At 42.2% G+C, this 15,063-nt stretch overlaps 1 protein-coding gene across 2 annotated transcripts in view; it reads left to right on the top strand.

The window, feature by feature from the left end:
* NUGGC (nuclear GTPase, germinal center associated) overlaps positions 1-12,740 on the top strand; it is a 52,508-nt gene extending 39,768 nt beyond the window's left edge. Inside the window, exons 14-19 of one of the 2 annotated variants that reach the window (XM_059176576.1) lie at positions 1,072-1,229; positions 2,947-3,085; positions 4,386-4,494; positions 5,211-5,347; positions 7,629-7,719; positions 12,496-12,740. In XM_059176576.1, the coding sequence (XP_059032559.1) occupies positions 1,072-1,229; positions 2,947-3,085; positions 4,386-4,494; positions 5,211-5,347; positions 7,629-7,719; positions 12,496-12,635 (774 nt within the window). In that variant the 3' untranslated portion in view covers positions 12,636-12,740. Of the gene's footprint in view, positions 1-1,071; positions 1,230-2,946; positions 3,086-4,385; positions 4,495-5,158; positions 5,348-7,628; positions 7,720-12,495 lie in introns of those variants that run through there. The other variant, XM_059176583.1, reaches the window with a different exon arrangement.
* Positions 12,741-15,063: the final 2,323 nt, after the last annotated feature.

Below are 15,063 nucleotides of genomic sequence, written 5' to 3'. Positions count from 1 at the left end.
TGTCCCATGAACTGTCTCGTCTCATCAGTTCTGTAAAGGCATTTTTCTTGGTGACTCCAAACATGTCTGAGGTATCTTTGATAGGCCACTTTCCTTTATGGTCAGAAATTTGGGCAAACATTTATAATGCTGATGTCATATTGCTATATAATATAGAAAAATAACCTAAAATGTGTAATAATAAGAGAGTGGTAAAATGAATTAGGTTATAGCTATATGATATTATATTTTGTGGATATTGAAGTAATTTTTGAAAATATTTGCAATGAATTGAGGAAATGTCCTTACTATAATACTAAGTGAAAAGGACAGAATATTAAAACATACATACGGTATGTTGCTAGTCATAGCATGGGACATATCCTTGCACTTGAAACAGAATTCCTTAAAGCATGTATCATTGATCACAAGAACCTCTACTGAAATTTCGGTCTGTGCAAATGTATTTTTATTCTTTTTACTAGGGATCACCATCTGGTAAGGTTTATCAATATCTCTTGTGGCTCTCACTTCATCATATATTTTTTGCCTCTGATTTGTGAATTTATTTCTCTGGGAAAAAATATGAAGATTCAGAAATCAAATTACATTTCATTAGACATTTAACAAAGAGTACCAAAAAAAAAAAAAAACACCTGGGTTACGCTTGGAAAATGTGAAACCTATATCCCTGGTAGAGTCATAGCACATTTTCATTTAAAAATTGTTCCTTTAACAACTGTTCATCAAGTACTACTTACACTGTGGACAGATGGTGAGTACATCAGGCTGGATACGATGCCGTGCCTTTTCCCAACAAGCTGGTGTTTGGGCAGAGAAGCCCGATGAGTAAACAGACAATTATAAACTGTATGAGGAGGTGGGGATCAAAGAAGCATAGGGCGCTCTGGAACTCAAGACATGACTGCTATGCCCTCTGCCTAGCTTAAGCCTATGTTAAAAGATCACGTTGTCGTACTCTTCCCTGTGATTCTTGGTCATAGGCTTTGGCCAAAGGCAATCTGATTCTGATCCCATGGCATTCTAGTGAACCTGTACTAACTCAACTAACTCTATTGTTTAATTACCTAGAGGAGTAGAGGAAACCAGGGCTTTCACCAGACTCTGAAAGCTGTTTGCCTGAAAAATGGCGTCTATGCCTCCAGGACCCTCGCAAGAATAGATCTGAATGAAGCCATCACTCAGCCCATCTATGACCAGATTGACCCCGTTTTTGGAGGCATTTTTAGGTAAAGGATTCTTTCTCTTGCTCCTTCACGAACAAACAACTGAAGAGCACTGGGCCAGAGTCTCATCGTTAGAAGAATTTGTGCTTTGGATCTGGAAGTGTAAAGAGTAGCTTGCAACCGGAGGAGGAGAGCTTAGGGTCTGGCAAAACACAAAAGCCTTCTTGGTTGAGTTTCCTTCATTTCTCACGGTGACCTGGAGTGCAGACAGAGTTGTTGCTTTCAGACTAATATTATGATTTCCAGTATTTTTCAAATATCTCATACAAGCAGCAAGAGATATATTTTCTTGTGGATCCCAGCCCCGGGCAGGTTATTTTGGTTGGAGAGTGTGGAGTTAAAGCAAACACACGGCCTTTATAAATTTTCCTGAATGCAAAAAGGCAAAGAGGCTGACCGATGACTCTGTTTGTCTTTGACATACCACGTGCTTGCTCCCTTACTAGCTGTGTGAGCTTCACAGTGCCTGTTCCTTCCTTGACCTTCAGTCCTTTTCTCCATCAACAGAAGCAGACTGTTCTCATCCCCCAGTGCAGGAGCCTGCGCCCAGTCCCCCTCCTTCGCCTCTGGCATTTCGTCACCTGCTCCTACTCAAACCATTCTTCCTTTGCTGGATTCTTACTCATGTTCCCCTGCCCTGCCCCCATCTTCCTTTAAACTCCTTTGGGCTCATGCCATCTGTCTCCCCTATCCTGTTTACAGGTCTATAGCAAAAACTCCGAATTCCTTAGAACAGCATTCAAAGGGCAGGCATCTGGGTGGCTCAGGCAAGTGTCTGGACTCTTGATTTCAGTTCAGGTTGTGATCTCAGGATTCTGGGATCAAGCCCCATGTTTGGCTCTATGCACAGTAGGGAATCTGTTTGGGATTCTCTCTCTCTCTCTCTCTGTGCCCCTCCTGCAGCTCTCTTTTTCTCAAATAAATAAAATCTTTAAAAAAAGATGCAATTCAAGACATTCTACCGGCCTCCAGCTGGCCTTTCCTCCCTCCGCCCACCCTGTTGCTCAGTGCCCGCTCCCGGCTCCAACCAGCCTGGAGGGTTGCAGAGAGCAACTGACAGGTGTGAGGGCCTGTGCTAAGCACTGTGCATGCATGATCTCATTAGATCTCTCAATGGCCCTCCCAAGTAGCTTCTGGCCATTTACAAGGGACAAGCTGAGATTCAGAGGACTTGATGTAGTTTTTCCAGGGTCACTCGGCTCAGGGGTAGAGAGCCAGGATTTTAAACCTATGCCCTCTCCTTTATAACCGACTGTTTCTTATTCTTGGGAGATTCTGAAATTTCGTTCATTGTGTTGTCCCCACAGGAAATAACTCCTCCTCCTTTTTACTTTCCCAAATCTTCCACATCTCTGAAGTCTCTCCCTTTCAAGAGGAAACCCCCTGGCAGTGGGGAGACTGACTTTTGAGGTTGAACAGATCAGTGTCCAAAGTCTGGCTCTGTCACTTACTAGCCATTTGTCTGGGCACACATCAGCAATCGTCTGTGAACCTCAGTTTTCTTGTCTGTAAAATGGGCATCACTACACTGGTTTCATAGGCTTTGATGTCCAGGACCTGGCCCAGCACAGTGCCTGGCACATGGTAGGAACTCCATAACTATTGGTTCTCATCCCCCTGGCTTAAAAGCGAATGGAAGGGGACCAGCTAGTTCCTTCTTTGTTTTAGCCCCACAGTAGCCACTGTTGTTCCTTAACATTTTATTTTGTTTCTTCTATAGAGCTGGAATGCCCACTGGTTCCACTTTGCTGCCTCACATAGAAGCTTTTAAGCACTCCCTGCAGGAGAAAATGATGGAAATTGGAGTAAGAAATGGCTGGAAATATGAAAGCTACAAAAAAAGTTTCCTGATCCAGGAGGTGTGATTGTCGTAAGGGGGAGAGGGCAGGGAGGTTGGGCAGTGCTTTCTTTCCAGCAGGAGTTTGAACAAGTTATGGGCCTCTCCCCCCTTGTTCCCCTGGAGTGTCCAGGTCTAGGCATGTCTCACACAGCAGGTGGTCTGGGGCACAAAGCACAGTGGGATGGGGTGGGGAAGAGCAGCCCTGAGACTGCCATGGGGGGTGGGGGGTGGGACACCGGGTGGGCTCTGTGCCTTTTCGAGGCAACCAGCAGGGAATGCTGAGGTTGGAAAGGAGACTCAGTGTCTAGGAAGAATCTCCAAAGAATCCTAAGATGTACAAACACTAGAATGCACCTGTAACACTTTCACTAACCTTCTATCATTTTTGCCAAAATTATGAAGTATTATCCAAAGCAGGGAAACTTGAAAGACATGTCATTTTTCTTGCAGATCATTTAAAAATTCTGAGTAGCCAATATTCTTTTATGTGACCCATTTTCCTTTAGGCTGTCTTAGTCTCTTCAGGCTGCTGTAACAAAATAGCATAAGCTAGGTAGGTTATAAATAACAGAAATGTATTCCTCACAGGAAGCTGGAGGTGCAAGGTCAAGGTTCAGGCAGATTTGGTGCCTGGTGAGAGTCCACTTCCCAGTTCATAGATGACTGTCTTTTCACTGTCACTTCACATTGTGGAAGGGACAGAGGAATTTGCTAGAATCTCTTCTGTAAGGAGGATAGTCCCAATCCTGGGGGCTCTGTCCTTATGACCTCATCATGTCCCAAAGGCCCCACCTCTCATGCCATCACCTTGAGGATCAGGATTTTAATACATGAATGTTGGGTGACACAGATATTGGGCCCATAGCACAGGCCCAGCCCAAATGACATGGCAACGCTAGAGAACGGTCCCGTGCCTCCCCCTTAAGACAAAGCTCCTGCCTATGAGAAGCTCACAGCCTAGTGGAGGAAACGCCATGTGGACGGCCAAGCATAATAGAAGGCGGAGGGGAAAGGTGACCACATGTGGGAGCCCCTGACCTGCTTCTGTGGAAGGATTTGGCACCAATGGCCTTTTTTTTTTTTTAAAGTATTTCTTATTATTTTTTTTTAAATTGATTTGTTTATTTTCAGAAAAACAGTATTCATTATTTTTTCACCACACCCAGTGCTCCATGCAATCCGTGCCCTCTATAATACCCACCACCTGGTACCCCAACCTCCCACCCCCCTCACCCCCGCCACTTCAAACCCCTCAGATTGTTTTTCAGAGTCCATAGTCTCTCATGATTCAATGGCCTTTTGTTAATGCGGATTTGCAGATAAGCGCCATCCTGGGAGGCCTAGAGGATTACATCCTCAGAAAGAAGAGGAGGATCTATGAATCTCTCACCACTTCTGTTCAGAATGACCTGAAGCCCTGTTATGAAGGTAGGGGCTCCAGAGGGCAACCCATCCACTCCCTCTGGGCTCTTTCTCTCAGCTTCTTTGGCGGCGTCTTCTTCTGCTTTCCCCCTCAAAGCATTTGCTCTCCTGTATCCTTAGTCCTTCTCAGACACTTACTCCATGAACTGAAAACCAAATAATGGCAAGGGTGTGGGGAGAGGTGATGCATGAGTCATTTTTTATCTGTGTGTTTCCAGTGCTTTCTGACCACCCTTTCTTTGTCAATTTGTCTTGCTTCTCCTGTCCTTGCTGCATCTCCGCTAACTAAACTATAAAACCCCTTATCCAATTCTCATTCTTATGCCCCTGAACTGTTTGTAAACCCTTTTTCCAACTCCTTCTCATTTTGGCGGTCCCATTGATTTTTCTGCTGGGGGGGCATTGGAATTTTGTAAACTACTGCTTAATTCACTTATTAGATTTTCTGAATGATAGTTACCTAAATGTGGAGAGTGTTGATCTTTTTCTACCATGCGATTATTAAACAATTTCCACTGTGTGGAAAATGGTGCTGCATATATGAATACATGTGTGTATGCATGTGTCTGTGTATGTGTGTATGCATGTGTGTGTATGTGTGGATGTAGACCTCTGTACACTCTGTGTATATATATTTTTTGTTTGCTTACCTTTCTTTTTGATGCTGAAGATGTCTGAGCAAGTCCTTGCTGTGGCGTGACCATGGCTATCATTTTTGCCAGAGGCAGCTCAGATCGCTGGCAAAAAAGCCTGTGAGAGGATGAAAGATGTCCTCAGAAGAGGGGTGGAGCGGCAGGTGGCCGAGGGCATGTTTGAAAGGGCTCAAGAAAGGATGCGGCACCAATTTCAGCTACTGAAGGTATGATACATTCATAGTCTGAACTCCAGTCAGGCCCCTTGGGGGAGTCAAAGAAGAGATACAGAAATGGGAGACATAGGGCGCCTGGGTGGCTCAGTGGGTTAAGCCTCTGCCTTCGGCTCAGGTCATGATCTCAGAGTCCTGGGATCGAGTCCCACATCGGGCTCTCTGCTCAGCGGGGAGCCTGCTTCCCTCTCTCTCTCTCTGCCTGCCTCTCTACCTACCTGTGATCTTGCTCTGTCAAATAAATAAATAAAATCTTAAAAAAAAAAAAAAAAGAAATGGGAGACATAGTAAGTCATTCAGGCCCATGTAGAGCCGATGGCTTCTGCAGGGCGGGGGGTGAAGGGAGGTGGATTTCGTGCCCATGACACCAAAAAAGAAGACCAGCTGGCGCTGCACATTGTCCCTTCACTGTGCCCAAATGCACAGGATCTCTGTGGGGTGTGACTTCAGAAACGCAGCCCCTCTGGCTCTCTCTCACACCCTTCCTCTTTACTGGGTCATCAGTAGAACAACTGTGATACCAGATGGGGGTCCTTACCTCTTGACGTACATGAGCTCATTTAACCCCCCAGCAATCCTGTGAGGTAGGGACTATTGTTGTTCCCATTTTACAGGTAAGAAGACTGAGGCAGAGAGAGAGGGAGATGTAACAACAGGCCCCATAGCTATGAAGTTGCAGCACTAGGATCTGGGACTAGATAACCTGGTTCCAGGGTCTCCCACAATAGCTAATCTCCAGGCAGATTTTTCCTTTTTTAAAGAGGGAAATGTCTGGTCTGCATAACATATCAATCAATCAATCAATGCCAATAAACTATTATAGGTCAGTCAGGTATGACACCGAGCAGAGAATCTTGGTTTGATTCTGTTTATCTCAGAAAACAGTTCCTGAAACTTTCCTTGAAACTAAAGCATCTATCAAGTACCCTTGGGTCATTGTGTCTGAGTTCTGGTTTTCTTTGCAGACTACAACCTTCCCAAGTAATATAAGTTCTTTGTTTTTGTTCAAGCCACTGTTGGCCCCTCCTGGCCATGTGAGTTTCCATGGTCTTCTGCCTCAGTTGGGTCTTAGTTGACCCTCTCCTAAATAGCTAAGGAAGCTGGCTAGTTGTTTTTTCCATTCACCTCTGAACCAACCTACGTCCTCAAATGTTTCCACCCCGCTTCTGCTCAGCCCTGTGCCCCTGTCCCCCACCCCAATGTACTTTTGGAAAAATACCTTTCTCCACAATATGAAGCATATCATTTCTCTTGGAGTAGGCTAAGAGGCATCTCATTTGCCAGTAGCAGTTTACTCTCTGTCATTTAACATATTATCACAGTCTACAAACACATGCAGAAAATTGGCTAAACCCTACAGCATGTGGTCCTTATTGGGTGTATAGAAATTGACCCTGAAGGAACTCCCCCAAAACAACTCCACTAAAAAAAAAAAAAAAAAAAAAAGTGATTTGTACTTTGGCCATGTACAAACGCATCTTAAATGACAGAATGTAGAAAGTTGAAACTGGGCAAGGCCACAGAGCATCCCCATTCCCTGATCTTATGGACAAGGGGGCTGAAGCCCAGATGGCCTACATTACTAGCTCAAGGCTCACAGCTAGACCTGAGACTAGAGCTGAGGGTTCTTGGCCTGATGTGTTGAGGAAAAAAAGCAAGAGTGAGGAGATCCAGCCTTAAAATGAGGCTGTGTGAGGCTAAAGGGAAGAGTCAGGTATTTTTCAAAGGTAGTCAAGAAATGGTTAGAAGAGGGAAAAGGGTTTTCATTGGTTGCAGGACTGAAATAAGAAAGAAGACATTTCTTAGGCAGCCTGGACAGAGCATCAGGAATGTCAAGCGTGGTATGTTGCACAAAGCAGGTACTCAGTAAACATATATCCAGTGACCGAATGAGCAAAATGTTGGTGGTTAGTGACCAGCACTTTCCCTCTTTTTCCATCTCTGTAAATGCTGTTCTCTCCCCCTCCCTCTACCTCCATGAAGCCTCGTTAGCTCCTGACTCAAGGCTGGGCAGCACCAGAGGTCCAATCCCTTGTAAGTCTTGATAGGCAGGAAAGGAGATGCTGAGACGAGTGGAACCCCCCAAAACGTTGTCCTGATGACTCCTGAGCCATTCGCTGTGTGCTACGGTGGCCCACCCTTGGAATTGACTTTGATTTTAGCAACCCCAGTCTATACACTCTCTGGTTGCAGGATTAGGTGGGTTCCCTTTCATAATCTGAACTTTCCCTTGGGCTGTGCCATCCTAACAGAATGACCATGTTTTGTTGTACAGAATGGAATCACGGAGAAAGTGAAGGGCAGTATCGCCACCATGCTGACTCTCGCTTCATCCCAGGGGGATGGTCTCTACAAGGAGCTTGCAGGTGAATACATAAAACTTTTGCATAAGCGGTGACCTTGAAGACACCCCCTAGCGGTGGTTGCCCTTTGCAGGATTTAAAGAAGTCAAGTTAGGATGAATTTCCAGGGTATGGGATGGAGAAGTTCATGGGTGCCCCACTCTTTGTGGAGCACCCACTTGAGACCACACATTATACTCAGGCTTTGTGTGCAACATCTTATAACGTTCTCATATTAGCCCTCAGAGGGAGATGTTAATGCTCCATTTTGCACATGCAGAAACAGAGACTCAGATTAGATAATGTGCCCAAGGATGCATAGCTGGAAAGTGGCTCTGCCACCTCCATACACCCATTCTTTGAAGTAGATGGCTTCTCATGAAAAGGCTCACTTACTGGTGGTGGTAGAGAAAGGTTTCTCTTCATCTCCCAGGAGACTGGGGATGCATGACCAGCTGCCTATGCCTTGTTGCATGTAATCAAATCTCCTCCTTGCCATGTGCTCCAACAGACCTCCTGGTATAAACTGGAGAGGGTAAACTAGTACAAAAGCAATTGGGAAATTTCTAGCAAAATTAAAAATTCACATATCCTTTGGCCCAGCAATCCTACTTCTGGGATTTTATCCCATGGTATCCTCATACATGTGCAGAATGGCATGTAGACGAAGTTATTCAGGGTAGCGTTGCTTATGATGTCAAACATTGGAAAATTCAAATATCCATCAGTAGAGCACTGGTTGACTTAGGTAACACAACCAAGTGGAGGACCGTGCAATTGCTAGAAAGAAGAAAGTGGCTTTTTAAAAAATGCAGAGTAGCAGTATGAAACAATCTTCAAAATATATGGTAAAGTGAAAAAAGGCAAAGTGAAAAACTGTGTGTAATATGTTGCCATCTGTGAGGGAAGAAAAGGAAACACATATGTATAGGCATAAAAATTGCCTGAGATACACAAGAAACAGGCCACACTGACTATCTACAAGGAGAGGAACCAGGAGCCTGGAGGACAGGGAAGGTGGGAAATTTATTTTGCAATCTGTATGTTTTGTGTCTTTTTAAAAATATTTTTATTCTTTTAAAGATTTATTAATTTATTTTATAAAGAGAGAGAACATGCATGTATTAGCATGACAGTGGCAGGGGGTAGGAGCAGAGGGAGAAGGAGAGAATCTCCTCCTCTTCTCCACAGTCTCCACTGAGTGTCGAGCCTGATGTGGGGCTCAATTCCACCTCCCTGAAATCATGACCTTGAGCCCAAGTCAGGAGTTAGTCACTTTAACTAAGTCACCAAGGCACCCTTCTTTTGTGCCTTTTAAATTTTAAACTGTGGGCACAGTTGCCTGCTTGGGGAAAAAAAAAAGTTGACCTGATGTCATTGCTGTATGTCATTGAGTATGTCACAGTGAAAGCTTTGGCACAGCAAAGGAAACAGTCAACGAAACAAAGAGGCAACCTACAGAATGGGAGAAGGTATTTGCCAATGATGCTAGAGACAAAGAGTGATATCCAAGATCTATAAAGAACTTCCCAAACTCCACGCCCAAAAACAAATAGTTAAGTCAAAAATGGGCAGAAGATGTGAGCAGACACTTCTCCAATGAAGACATACAAATGGCTAACAGACACATGAAAAAATGTTCACCATCATTAGCCATCAGGAAGACTCAATCAAAACCGCATTGAGATACCACCTTACACCAGTTAGAATGGCCAAAATTGACAAGGCAAGAAACAACAAACTTTGGAGAAGCTGTGGAGAAAGGGGAACCCTCTTACACTGTTGCTGGGAATGCAAGTTGGTGCCGTCACTTTAGAAAACAGCGTGGAGCTTCCTCAAAAAATTTTTAAAAAGAGCTACCCTACAACTTGGCAATTTCATTACTGGGTATTTTCCCCAAAGATACAGGTGTAGGGAAAAGAAGGGCCATATGTGCCCCAATATTCATAACAGCAATGTCCATGATAGCCAAACTGTGGAAGGAGTCAAGATGTCCTTCAACAGATGAATGGATAAAGAAGATGTTGTCCATATGCACGGAATATTACTCAGCTATCCGAAGGGATGAATACCCAGCTTTTGCATCAACATGGACAGAACTAGAGAAGATTATGCTAAGTGAAATAAGTCAAGCAGAGAAAGTCAATTATCATATGGTTTCACTTATTTGGGGAACATAACGAATAGCATGGAGGACATTACGAGAAGAAAGGGAAAAATGAAGGGGTCAGTCGGAGGGGGAGACAAACCATGAGAGACTATGGACTCTGAGAAACAAACTGAGGGTTTTAGAGGGGTGGGGGGATGGGTTGGCTGGGTGATGGGTATTAAGGAGGGCACATATTGCATGGAGCATTGGGTATTATATACAAACAATGAATCATGGAAAACCACATCAAAAACTAATGATGTACTCTATAGTGACTAACATAACATAATAATAATAATAATAATAATAATAAAAGAAAGTGGTCAGAGCTATTTCCAGAGTAAAAGCCACAGCTGCTGCTTCTAAGCATCTATCTTACACTTCTCTCTTGCTCTGAAACTTACTACTCTCTGTCTCTGGTTGGTGAGAAACACATCTAACCTGTGCCCAATAGTCTCCCAGGAAGGTGATAAAATTCCCTTATACTATACTTTATTGAACTCTCTCATGACCTTCTGACTAGGCCTTCACAGGAGACTGTTTCAAGATTATAGTTATCCAGTTAAGTCTTCTTTAAAGAACTCCTGGGGCTCCTGGGTGGGTCAGTTGGTTAAGTGTCTGATTTTGGCTCTGGTCATGATCCCAGGGTCCTGGGATCAAACCCCTTGTTAAGTTTCCTGATTCATGGGGAGTCTGCTTCTCCCCCTCCCTCTGCCTCTCTCCCTGCTCTCTCACTCCCTCTCAAATAAATAAACAAATACAATCTTTAAAAAAAGAATAAAGAACTCCTACTCGCCAAGTTCTTCCAACTGCCCAGGTCTCCCACAAAAAAAAAAAAAAAAAAAAAAAAAAAGTTCCACTGAATTTGATGTAAATTGCTCCTGCCATAATTTAAGATCATTTCCCTTTCTTTCCATCAATGGCAGATATATACTATGTAGGGTGTACTGTGCCAGGAGCCAAAGAGGTCTATAAGAGTCCCTGCTCTGAGTCTTACCTGCTTGGTAAAACAAGGTGTGTGATCATGTATATTAAAATAGAAGATAGTATGCATTCATTGCACAAGTGATTATAATGACCTCCTCCTAGGTATTGAGTAGTATTCTTGGTGTCGAGAATACTGCAGTGATCAAAAAAGACAAAAATCTCTGCCTTCATGGAGCTTCCAGCCCAGTGGGCAGAAGGTAGGCAATGAGCAGAACAATAAATAAAATATGTGACATGTGAAAGGTAGTAAGTTCTATGGAGAAGAATAAAGCAGAGAAAGGGGAGAGGGAAGGCTGGGAGTGGGTAATCAAGGAAAGTCTCACTAGGAATGTGACATTTAAAAAAAAACAAAAACCTGACAGAGGGAACACAGTTGGCCACCAGATTATTCAGAAGACAGTGGTTATTCAGCACCAGGATCTTGGGTGAAGCTCCATATAATCTGGATCCTGGAGTAGAGCATGAAAAGATAGGTTGGATTTATGAAGCAATGAGGAGAAGAGAGACTTTCCAGACTCAGGAGCAAGACAGATAGACTCAAGGTTCTAATACCCTTCTTGGTCATGAGTCTCATCATTGGCCAGGCTCAGGGCGGGTGAGTCTGGGTAATGATATGGAACATGTAGAGCCCAGGTGGACTGGAAAAGCATTCAGGAGCAATGCCAGAACCAACCTCAGGGCCAGTCTGAAGTGTCCCTCAAAGAGGACCATATTACTGTGAGTTCTCTAGAGAAACAGAACCAATAGGATATGAATATGTGTGGAGAGATAGATAGATAAGCAGATGGATAGATAGATTTCTTTTAAGAACTTGGCCCATATGAATATGAAGGTTTGCTTAGTCCAAAATCTGATGGGGGATGCCAACAGGCTAGACACACAGGAAAGACTTGATTGAGTTCAAGTACAAAGCAGTTTGCTGTAGAAGAAGGAAGAGCTAATGTTGCTGATGAAGTCCAAAGGTGGTCATCTGGAGAATTCCCTCTTGTTTGCAGGAGACCAACATTTGATATGGCTAGACCACCACCTAATTAGAGGAGACCCACCCATGTCGTGGAGGATGGTCTGCTTTACTCAAAGTCTGCTGATTTAAATGAATATCTTATTCAAAAATATGCTCACAGAAACTTCCAGAATAATGTTTGGCAAAATATCTGGGCACCATAGCCCGGACAAGATGACACCTAAAATTCACCATTGTAAGGATTTAATTTCGTTGCCATTCATGAGGTGAAAACCCAAGAGGCCAAAACAGAGAAATTCACCTAGAATGAGAACTGCTGAGAGCAGAGGTCATAGGAAGGAGAGAGAAGCCTGGAGAGGACTTAGGGGAGGTTTATTGTGTGGTGGGGTTTGTATCTCCTTTCACCGAGCTCTTGCAAAGACTTAGTAAAGACCCAGTGATCTCCTGGACCTTTTTATGGGTAGGTTTGTGTTTCTTTGGAGGGTGACCCCTAGGCTGAGATGAGCCTTAAGGTAAGAGCATGAATGCCCAGTTTGATCAGGTTTTGAGTAAAAGAAATTGATCAGACTATCTGATCTCTAAGTTCCATCCCAGATATCACATTCTGGGACAAGTGATGAGATCCTCAGGAGATTTGTTTTCTGTGGACATTTCTGAAAAGGACACTAATTCCTGATGTATGCCTTTTGCTCTTCTGTAGATGTCAAAAGTGAATACAAGGAGATGGAAAAGCTACACAGAACCCTGAAAGAGGTTGCTGAAAATGCGGTGCTGCGGAGAGGCATGCAAGATTTCCTTCTGAGAATGTCCCCAAGCAAAGCTGTTCCCCACAAAGCCTAAATTTAATTCTCAGGGCTTAGCACCAAGTAGATGAAAAATAAGCCTGGTGCCAAAGAACCAGAATCACTTCTGTTTTTAAAAATCGAATAAAGAACATCTTCCAATTGTTTGGCCTTTATATAGAATATAAAATGCAAAATATTGTTACTTCTGGCATCAGCTGACTGCTGAGAAACACCATTTCATTTTTATTCAATAGTAAAAAAAAATCATCTTGAGTCCCTAACGGAGTTCTAAAATTTTAGGGTCTAGAAACTCGTGCTTCAGCAAAGAAAAATACTAAACATTGAAAAATAAATATTATGGAAAAAGACATTGCATAAGAAAGCTATGGGGCCCCAATTCTATTTCCCATTTTAATACTAATGAGACTTTTGGGTAAGAAGGTAACAGCGTGCCATGGAAGCAACATGTGTTTTAGGGCAGACAGACAAGAAGAGACCTGGCTTTACCATTTCCCAGGGGTGTTATTTAAGATCAGTACTTCTCAAACATTTTAGTAAAAATTTATTGAGAAACCTAAAGAGTTTTTGTTAATGTGGATTGATATTTACTGTATTCATAGACCAATGGAACAGAGTAGAGAGCCCAGAGAGGGACCCTCAAATCTATGGTCAACTAATCTTCGACAAAGCAGAAAAAAATATACAGTGGAAAAAAGACAGTCTAGTCTCTTCAATAAATGGTGCTGGGAAAATTAGACAGCTATGTGTGGAAGAATGGAACTTGACCATTCTTTTACACCATACACAAAGATAAACTTGAAATTGATAAAAGACCTCAACGTGAGGCAGGAATCTATCAGAATCCTAGAGGAGAGCATAGGAGAACATAGCCTCTTTGACATCGGCCACAGCAACTTCTTTCAAGATATTTGCTGTATTCAAAATTAAAACTGAGAAAAATAGGAAACAATTATTTACTAACTCATTTAATAAACTTTTTATATGTTAATATAAAAACATATTTTTATGGAAAAACTATATTCAAAAAAATTTAGTGAGAAGAGTGACATTATTTACACTTCTGCAAATCTCTTTATTCTCTGGCTTTATAAAAGACAGCTGGATTCTATTATCTGTTTCTGCCTTGTCACATGTTTTCAGTTGATGTATATGAAGAAAATACAGATTCACACAGATTTAGAGTTGGAATGTGGAAGAGCACTTTGTAGCCTTTTCAAATAATTTCTGGATATTCTTCTTTGATCCAATCTTGACAGAAGATAGTTTCTTAACGGCTAGTTGCCATATAAAATCTGAAATATTGGTGAGCTGTTTGATATTTTATTACATTAAAATATATTTCTAGCTCACAATCTGAATGTATCTTTTACGTCCATGATTTTGTGGCATTGGTCATTTTGAAAATATCTGTCCACTGAATTAAGCGGATCTTCCAAATGACATATTTCATTATATAATATACTACAAAATCAGACTTGTTAATATCTCTACCAACTTAATCAGGAAAGTCTTGAAGTATTCTTCAAGAAGCTGTCAAGTTCATGGTAAAGGATACAATTTTATAAAAATCTCGATTTTCCCCTTAAAGTTTATCTTATGATTGGCAACAAATATTGTCATTTGCTTTCTTTGAAGTGGTAAGTTCATTTTTGTTTATTTTTGAGAAAATGTCCGCCACATAATCAAGTATGATTAACCATAGTTTGTCAATTATTATTTCAATTCTAAATCATGTTTTGTGGGGAAAAAGTCAAGTACAGCTGACAACTCAATCACACAAGTATTTGCCTTTAAGGTAGTAAAAGTGCCTTAAGTTGTGCTGCCCTTTTGGTCACACGAAATAACAAAACAGCATCTTCTTAAGAATCAATAATTAATGGAACAAATAACTTCTACTCTTTCATTAGGAACATTCTTTTTTTTTTAAGATTTTTTTAATTATTTGACACAGAGAGAGAGAGATCACAAATAGACAGAAAGGCAGGCAGAGGGAGAAGTAGGTGCCCTGCCGAGCAGAGAGCCCCATGTGATGCTCTATCCCAGGACCCTGAGATCATGACCTGAGCCAAAGGCAGAGGCTTAACCCACTGAGCCACCCAGCTGCTCCATTAGGAGCATTCTTAAGTGAAATTTGCTTTAAAATAAAAAACCAAAAAACTGAAAGTATGCAGTGAAAAAACAAAAGCTACTAGTATAGTTTGGTGCCATTACCTTGGTTCATGCTAAGGTGTCAGTGGTTTTGTTCAAATTTCACCTTTGTTTTTAAATCTCTAGCACAAGTGTCAACATGGTCAAAACAACAAAGAAACAAACAGCATCTTAATCTTATCATGAAGAAAGCCTCACCTGGGAGACCCAGAGAAGTGTTTTAAGGGCTGCATTTTGAGAACTACTGGATAAATTATTTAAACTATTTGAGCTTCAGGTTATTTATCTGTAAAATGGCGATAATGGTTAATACC

This window comes from Mustela lutreola, chromosome 1, assembly GCF_030435805.1.
Source record: "Mustela lutreola isolate mMusLut2 chromosome 1, mMusLut2.pri, whole genome shotgun sequence".
Lineage (NCBI taxonomy): Eukaryota > Metazoa > Chordata > Mammalia > Carnivora > Mustelidae > Mustela > Mustela lutreola.
The sequence above is the reverse complement of the archived record's forward strand: the minus strand, read 5'-3'. Positions and strand labels throughout refer to the sequence as shown.